This window comes from Haliotis asinina, chromosome 1, assembly GCF_037392515.1.
Source record: "Haliotis asinina isolate JCU_RB_2024 chromosome 1, JCU_Hal_asi_v2, whole genome shotgun sequence".
Lineage (NCBI taxonomy): Eukaryota > Metazoa > Mollusca > Gastropoda > Lepetellida > Haliotidae > Haliotis > Haliotis asinina.
Window position 1 is genome coordinate 102,672,221 of NC_090280.1, and position 9,700 is coordinate 102,681,920.

Sequence of the window (9,700 nt, forward strand, 5' to 3'; positions counted from 1 at the left end):
CTTTGACCAGACCAACCTTGGCGTGAACAAGGAAAAGACAGAGCATCAACTAATGGTGAAATTCCAGATTGTTGAAGAGCCTGGAGCATTATTTTGTCTGAAGGGGCCGTTGTCGCCACAGGTCTACCCCAGGTGCGTTTCTGTGTACAGGAAAGTAACCTCGCCAAAATCGGAATAAAGAAACGTTGCCTAGGACCATTCCATTCCGCAGTGAGATGGACTCGTCGTTTCTGTATTTTGACCTTGTTTAGGATACATTGCTGGCATCCATTTGTCCCGTGAGACAATGGTGAATCTGCACCCAGGTCAGTTCGTGGTTGTGTTGCAGCGCTTGCTGTGGCTCTTGCAGATGTAGTCTGTGGTGGGAGCGGCGGGGTATTGCTGGAGCCTCTGTCGCTGGTGGGTCGTCTTCTCCTCCGACTGTGTCTTAATCCTGTCCTCAGCTAGCTGAAAACCAGCGTTAACGGTGGATCTCCAGCATTTCGGGTTCATTCGCTGCTTCCCGGTTTGCAGTGTTGATGTTGCAAGCTTTCACGTCGCACTTCCAGGTGTATTGTAGCGCAGCATGGGACGACCAGATAGGCGCGTTCCGGTGGCGAGCTCGCCATAGAGAATGGTTTTTGGAATGCGACCGTCGTTCATTCTGCACACGTGACCAAGCCAGCGCAGGTATCTCGCGGTGAGAATGGCGAGCATGCTTGGTATACTTGCCTTGGACAATGCGCTTGGGCTTGTGACGTGGTCCTGCCAGCTAGTGCCCCATTCAGCGCATGTGTATAGAGCGCACTTTTACTGTATAAAGAAACGTACCTGGAGGACATATCTATAGCACCTGTGCCAACAACGATCTTTTCAGCAGTATCCATGACAAATAATTTTGTTCAAGAACCTTCAATCATATTTTTAACAGATTTTCACTATAGCCATTACCAAACCCTTTCATAACCGTTGCTCGACCAGGTTCTTCCGAATGTTTCCTGAGTGAGTTGTGGAATTACGTTTCTAATTTGGACACTGGTTATTGTCTTGTGGGATAAAAATTCATTGACTCCCTTACCACCTCTTGTATTTATGTTTTCAATTACAAATGTCAATTTTGTTTGTTATTTGAAATTACCGACCTTTGCAGAAGAACTTCCATCTAACAAGGATGAAAAACAAAACAGAGTAGCGATAGGTCCACAGTGGTGTTGACACGCTCAGGTGACGACGCCAGGCATTTAATATTCCTCACGTTGGTTGGTGGAGGTAAGTAGGAAAGTGGATCAATTCAACTTTCTATGGCTCAGTAAAAGCACACGTATCAATACCTCTCAATTAGGTTTCCGTCATTGTGGTGTAAGGTTCGGTTCCAAGATGAACAGGATGACCTTCTTGTGGCGACTGGTGGTGACGTCAGGTAAGTATAAATCTACTTTTGTGTTCCTGTCAAAATGCTTTTCAGTATCCAGCGATGCTTAATTTTTTTTATTCCTTTCCTGATTTCATGATAAAATGAGGATTTGGTGTTCGTTAAATGCGTATTAAGCTAAGTCACAGGCTTGAATTCAATTGTTCCTAGCTGCTAATAGTACATATATTTATCGAATGCTACAATCCTTTAGTTCAAGAAGTAAACAAAATTATGTTTCCTTCTGACTGGAAACTGTGTGAATGATAGGACATAGGAAGTCGCATGTCATTAGATCAGAATCCAAGGTCACTGGGTAGACGATGTCCACGAAAGATTGGTAACAAAATCTCACAATACGTGAGCGAGACATCGTGGGTGTCACACGCATTAGCGTGAGTGTGTGAGTGGGTTTAGTTTCACGCCGCTTGTAGCAATACTCCAGTAATATCACGGCGAGAGACCCCAGAAATAGGCTTCAAACTGTGTATCCATGTGCGCAATCGAATCCGGATCTTCAGTGTGATGAGCGAACACTTAAACCACCAGGCTGCCCTCCGTCCTCCAGACTGAAAGTACATGTCTTTCTCATTACGATTGATTAACCCCCTGGATGCCACAGGGACATATATGTCCTTCCTCTACATACCTCACTTGGAAGTCCAATAAAATTCTAAATATACCACGCATATATAAATACTTCACAGTTTTGAATTCTGCGGAAAATTCCCAGTTTCTTGATACCATCCACTATTATCTTAGACCAAGCTAAAGTGCTTAAAAATCGCCTTTCAAAATAGGCTTCATCGTAAATGTCGCCATTTTTCAAACTGTACAAAATCGAGATTCACAGCATTATTTGCAGTATGTTTTGAAATGTGAAAATCGGATAATTACTGGGAGTAATGAATTTCAAAAATAGCATATTAATGATCACTGATATCAAGTTTTCATGTAACCAGGAATGATAATTCTGAAACGTCACCGATGTACCCAGAATCGGTTGGGATGTTTTCGAAAATACACTTACACGAACGCCAAAGTGCGCTTTCCGCCATATTGGATAGTGTTTACAAAATCACCTTTCGAGAAGGCCGGTATTGAGAAGCCTATTACATCATGTATACTTCATTGTTAGCTGCGACAAATGCATCATTGAATTCCCAAAGCATCTTAGAATCAAATTACAAATGGTCTTTGTCACCAATACCAACTGTCTAGACAAAACGAAACGAAATATACTTTGTATGAAAACGAACGCTGAGCTCGGAAGACAGCGCTTGACTGAAATGTAAACAAAGAAAAATTCCAATTTTACACTGCGTAGCATTTTCGGAAATTTTCCAACATCCAGCCCTCTAATCATTGCTTACAATGGCTCAATACGCTTAGTATGTTCAGGGGAAGAGTATCGTGGCAAAAAATAGCAAATTGAAAATAGATACAATGAAATAATTTGGTAATTCATAAGAAACTGTCAAACTTTTAGTGCAGCGTGACGCCATGACTGACGCAAAATCACGCAGAACGACAACGGTACTTATCGGCATTTCTGGCTTGTTCCGTCATTTACAATGTAAACGATAAGAACATATCACAATACACAGATAGTCAGAATAATTCTGATTACTTACATCTCACATTTATATGCAAAAGATCCCTGAATCAAGCAAAAAGTAGTCGCAAAATCCTGTGCACCCTTCTCAGCGAAGCCGCCATTTTGAAAGAAATCGGTCATCGGTAGTGATGTCACACGTCAACATTGTTGCACATATTAGGCAATTTCTTTGAGGTGAAGGTCGGTTGAACAAGAGCAAACACAATGCCCATACCATTCCGATTGCACTTTTAGTATTGTGGTGTATATTTTGGGCATCGTTCAGATATTTTTTCATGAAATTGATTTCAGCATCTACATATATCCATGTTCAACACCATAGCATGTGTGGATATAAGGTATCCGTTTTTATTCTTTGAAAGCTTTTGATTGTTTGAATAATATTTATATGGGACATTGACTCAGTAAGTGTATTATACACTTTTAAGCCTCTACACAAGTGTTGGAAGATCACACGTAGCCATTACTGCAACATGTGCTTTAGTTAACTCAACTTTGATGTACAATGTTCAATACGTTGGGACAAATATTGCAGTTTCATACGAACAGGTTAATAAACGGCGATTTAATTCCAACTTATAAGTAGGACGGATAATATTAATGAAAATGATTTGTACATTTTATCAAATGTAGGGGCACACATACTACTGTTTAAAGGAATTGTCTTGTTCATTGTATTGGTTTGTGTCGCTTTTATAGACAAAACTATTATGAATATTGATTGCCAAGTGCGATTTTGTCAAAAACGTTTCATGATTCATTATCATTGTTTTTCGATAATAAAGTCAATTCAAATGCGATTAAAATATATCTGATGGCAGAATGTCTAACTCAAACAATATTCATACGGAAATTGTTAAAAATATATACATCAGGTCAAGTCTTAATTTGGACAAGCATTACGTCCATTTTCTAATACTTCTTTACTGAAAAAGCGATCTCTTTGTACCTTTCGTTGCATATTTATGAAGGGAATTGATTTCATAATCATGAGAAGAAAAGTCTTTTTCCTAAATGAATACTCAATGAATATTCAGGTGTTGTGAAATTTTCATTTATGCTAAATTGATGCTAGGCAGGTGCGCGTGTTGCTCACAATAAGATATGTAGTAAAACCGTGTAATTGTTGATAAGTTCAGGAAACTATTTCAGTGATAAAACCATTCATTTTATATTTTGGCTAAAACGTGTTGAATTCTGACACAGAAGCCGAGATCTGTTACACATTGAGTGGAAATTAGGTTAGATATATACTAATCAGCAACCAGAGTAGTCTTTTTCCGACGTCACAAAATGCACAAAACATGCCGTGACGTCAACTAAAATGTCGCATTATTTTCAGTTATTTCATAACGTTTGAAAATGTGGCTGTTACTCCGTTAATAATGACGGAAAATTAATAAAAATACATATACACAAACAGGAGAATATGGGAATCTAAGAACTAAAATATGTATCGGATAGGGACATCCAAATCGCTATTGCCAGATTTTTGATGTAGTACACTTGCATCTTTTCTTACAAATTGTGAAACTACCAAAAGGTATCCTCTCACATTAGGGAAATTTGTATTGGAATAGTTTGGTTCACTGTGAACAAAACATCACGAAAATATACTGTCCATATCCACAGCAAATTCTCTCCATGTGATCGGAGTTACATTGACCTAATGTAAACCATAGCTGAGTTATGCCCCCTTATCTTTATACGCGCATGACCTCTCTGTCGACGTTTGACGTCATAGTAGAAAATCGATTTTTAACATTTATTTAAAAATCGTAGCAGAGTGCTTTTATTGGTGCACGATAAAAAACTGAGAAATTTACTGTTTTTGAACACACACAAAAGTTTTGGACAACTTTTAGCAGTGTCTATTTCTCCAACCCCTTAGGTAGCCGCAATTATATTTATACCAACGGACAGGAAATCAAATATTCTACATGTCTGTGCAATTTCATAGCCGTACGCAGATCCAGGACCACGCGAGCGCAAATCTCGCACAACGTTCACTTTTCAAACTTTATGTAACGCCACACTCTGCAATAGTCCAGCTATATGGTGGTCTCTCATTAAGAAAAACAGCAGGTACTCTAGAGAGAGAGGAGAATATTTGCACGTCAAACATTTTTTAAAGATTAAAATAAATATTGCTTTGGAATTTCACATAAACTTTACTTGGTTCTTTGTTTTAATATAAGATTAATATTAAAACACGAACGTGACTTTGCATTTGTCTATCAGCGACTTTGAATTGGCAAGTGTGTTTTGTCCGCTAAAAGATGAAGATGATAAACGTTTAGGCAATGGTGGACATATAAATTGTGAATATCTTAATGAGGATGGGAATAGTATTGGTTCCCATCTCTGTCCTTGCAGACATCTACTTGGGATCATTTTCTGACAAACAAAATGCTAAAATCGGTCCAAATGTGTTGGTAGTTTCATTGTATTTATTCAGTCTCTTGATCGATGGGGTAGCTCGGCGGTTAAAGCATTTGCTCGTTTCCCACATAGGTACAAGTTTCAGCTCCTCATCTAGCTACTGTGCGTGCCCGTTTTTGGTTTCCGCAGCCATCATAACACCCAACTCACTCAATCACTCCTCTCACTGTCTCCATAAGCAAAGATTGTAACAGAGCAGTCACACTTACACACCCTATAGCACTTAACGACACGAGTTTTTTATGGATGACAACTTCTTTATTGTGAAGAGTCACACACATAAAGACACGAGTTTCTTTATCACTTCTATCACTTCTAAATGTCATTCAAAGACCCTATAGCACTGGTCCTTTTTTATACTCTAGCAGGTGGTCAACACATAAAGATCAGACATAAAGATCAACATGTATCTTCTCCACTATGTCCGTTACTTTCCCAAAACTTTCAAAGTAAATTCAAACTTACTATTGTTTTACCTGCGGTATATGTGTCATTTCAATTGTCTACGATAGCTAACATCTGAAGGGATGGTTTAAATCCAACTAGGGCCCCCGTGGTCCCTGGTATGCTGATCCAGTATTTCGTGTTGGCGATCTTTGGGTCGCGTTTGTAATTGTATTTTCTCCTTTAGTTGAAATGTTTTAGTTTTGCATGCTAGTTTTAGATTCATATCTGTTACATTCTAGTAATTGTAGACCCGTGAAGGTCCGGGTTAGAATTGACCTTCAGTAACCTTTGCTAGTCGAAAGAGGCGACTAACGGGATCGGGTGGTCAGGCTTGCTGACGTGGTTGACACATGTCTTCGGTTCCTGTTTGCGCAGATTGGTGGTCATGCAGTTGATCACTGGATTGTTTGGTGCAGACTCGATTATTTACAGACCACCACCATACAGTTGGAATGTTGCTGAAGGTGGCGTTAAACTAACCTCAATAACTCACTCTAACATTTGTACAATCCATCGTCAACAAGATTTACTCTTCAAAATGTTTTCATATACATTGTCTTTGTCTCCATATGACTGAGACGTGTGGCATTAAACATCAGCTAACTCACTCACTGTTCTAAACTACATCATATATAGGTCACTGTCTAAGGGCCAAGCTGAGTATGAAACTACATGTATCTAGAGTATTATCACTGTCTGCTGTATCACTGAAAGATATTCATGTTTTAACCTCCAGGTATTTTGAAAGAAACAATAGGAAAAGCCTTCATACAAACCAAACTTACGGGTGAGACGACAAACATAGATCTCAGCCAGAAGGAGTCGCTGCTGCTGCAGGTGAAGGGCTGTAATGACCTCTATGTTGTGCTCCGTGAGAAAGAGGGCGGGGAAGAAGCAGCTATTGGAATTGGGATTGATTCCAATAATGGAATTATAATGAAAGCGTGCATCCAGTGTGTAGAGACATATGGTGCCAGGTCGGCATATCTCGACTGCACTGCCTTTAAGCCCTTTTGGATAACATGGGCGGGACTGACAGTAAAGATTGGTCGCGGCCATGATGTGGGGATGCAAGAAATTCTCTCAACTACATCAACCAAGTCCTACAAAGTCAACTTGCTGCGGCTCGCAGGCGTTGCTAACTGGATCATAGGTTTGTCATTTCATAGATCTTAAAATGTCATCACATAATCTAACCCTGAAGAAGGACTTGGTTTCCATGTGGGCCCCAGCAGGCAGACTATTTTTGCAGTAATAATCCCCTGACCCAAAACACATTCATAGATACTAGTATTCATTTTGCATGAAATTAAATACGTTTCAGAGCAAAAACATCAGATTTGGGGGTGGGGTGGAGGTGTATTTTCCCAACATTACACAGAAATAGGCATATAGTATTTATAACATTTATGTTTGTTGAGTACGTTATGTTGACAAAATTGTGTTATGATAGAGGGTGTTTCAAATATCTATAAACATATATATTTCCTATATCTAGGTAGGCGTTACAATAAAAGACAACATGTATTTTATCTTCCATTGATATGTTAGGTTTGTCTTTGTGCAATAAGGAAAAACAAAATTTGATTCATAAGGGACATTGTTATATCTACCGGTCTCAGACCATAGTTTAAAATTACCGCATCATGAGCCGTGAAGGTCCGGGGTAGATTAGGCCTAGTAACCCATGCTTGCTGTGAAAGGTGACTATGCTTGTTGCAAGAAGCGACTAACGGGATCAAGTGGTCAGGCTTGCTGACTTAGTTGACACATGTCATAGGTTCCCAGTTGCGCAGATCGATGCTCATGTTGTTGACCAGTTGATTGTCTGGTCCAGACTCGATTATTTACAGACCGCCGTCATACAGTTTGAATACTGCTGAGTGCGGCGTAAAACTCCCTCACCACATCAAAATCGTGTCAAGCAATTTCTTAAATATTGGGCAATATCTATGCTGAGATAACTTTCAACACTTACGAAGGATTTGAAACGAATAAAGTCAGTCTCTGCTTATAAAGAGGTATGGAACCACCATTGTCTCCAAAATCCTGTGAAATGCAAGCAAAACCAAATCCAAATCTAAATAAACTATGCTATGCCCATGTCGTACCTCCAGATTCATATACAGACTTCATCCATAAAAAGAACTGATGAGGTAAGCCACAGTTTGGAGGACTTAAACGTCTCAACCAGTTCAGATAGCCGTGAGGGTTTTAGAGCAGCCTGAGCCTTAGTCCGTACTAGACTGGGGTGAACACTATACCCAAATACCTATAGTATGACACAATTCCCATCCACTGACTATAAAGAAACCACTTTTCATACTGTCTAAGAGGCCCACCATGTTGTTTTACAGCTGTGTTGTTTTCCCTACGACTAGGTTCCACAAAGCCGTTGGCCCAGCCTATATTTCAGAAATGACAAAGTGTAGAAGGTTAATACTGGTCACTTTTACCATACATAAATCAGGACTGCTAGTTCTATCCATAATACAGATGAGACGGCTATCAGTAGTTGGGTAAATCCAATGCTTTGTCTTCAGATGTAGCGTAGCACTGTACAGTACATAATGGTGTCACATTTACTAATCTCAAATGTTGTCTCGTTTTCAGAAACTGATGTCTCAAAGAGTGACCGTCACTTGTACCAACGCACAGTGCAACCTCTGGAAGGCATGATCGACGACCTGGACGTGTTCCACTCCTTTGCTGCTGCCGACATCATCCGCTGCATTGAAGCATGCCACGAAATCCAAGGATGTCAAAGCATCAACTACAACAAGCAAGACAGAACCTGTGAGCTCTTTGCTGCTTTGCCGGGAGATGGTGACTTCAAGGTCAAGGCCAACTGGCAGTCGTGGATTGTCGCTGGTTGAGATCTCCACTGACTGGAAATATGTCGTCAAGCTATCCCGATTCATATTCCATGCAGTCTCTCATCCACTCTAATCCGTCAGTGGCATTGGAGTTATTCACTTTCTTACGCATTTGTATAATTAGTGTGTGCAAATGTATTATTTATGTTCAGATTTCATATTTTGCATCTCCAACTTCATGAGGGTATCCCACAATGTTGGAATTAGTTTCTCATCTGATTGAGAATGTGAAACAGATTACAACCGGCAGAGAGAAGTGATAGTGTATGTCTTCAAGTCACCACAGTGACCCAACGTGACATCAAACTGTGTATTTGCTGATGTATACAGAATGGGCATTCGATCAGTCATGGTCATTATTGATCCCCTAATTTCATAAGACGTTTCTCCTTTATTTCGTAAAGTCCACCCTAACCCAGATCTTTCGTCAACCTATGTTGCTTGTGTGAGTGTTTACACAGCTGATAGTTCTTCAAACATACCCCGCATGTCCTATGACCAAATGGACTAATATATCCAATGAAAGACTTCATGTATTGCCCGGTGTTGTTGTTGCCATATCCACAGTATGGACGGCAAATAGCAAATACACAAATTGGACACCAACCAATACCTACGACATATGTGAATCCAGATTTGAGGATAATAACATATTATAATTTCTAAGAAGATTTCTCTATTTATTACCAGTAATAAAGGTATTCACATTTTAATTCATATTTCAAACCATAGGACTTATTAAAATTGTTTCTTTGAAGTGAATAAAATAGTGAGCATGTTCGTTCTCTATTCTTTAGACTACCGGATATAGCAGGTATTCATCTGTGTGCCATCTTGAGCATCACTGTCACTAGCGTCGTGTTGTCTAGTGGAGGGCCCTTCGTGGATAAAGTTGCCATATTATATGGAATGACTTAGAAGCAAACA

General features: G+C 39.7%; 1 protein-coding gene across 1 annotated transcript; it reads left to right on the plus strand.

The window, feature by feature from the left end:
• The first annotated feature begins 1,356 nt into the window (after positions 1-1,356).
• LOC137277713 (uncharacterized) lies at positions 1,357-8,773 on the plus strand. The gene is made up of 3 exons (XM_067809605.1): positions 1,357-1,399; positions 6,634-7,050; positions 8,511-8,773. Exons 1-3 carry the CDS (start codon positions 1,357-1,359, stop codon positions 8,771-8,773), a joined length of 723 nt encoding a protein of 240 aa, XP_067665706.1.
• Positions 8,774-9,700: the final 927 nt, after the last annotated feature.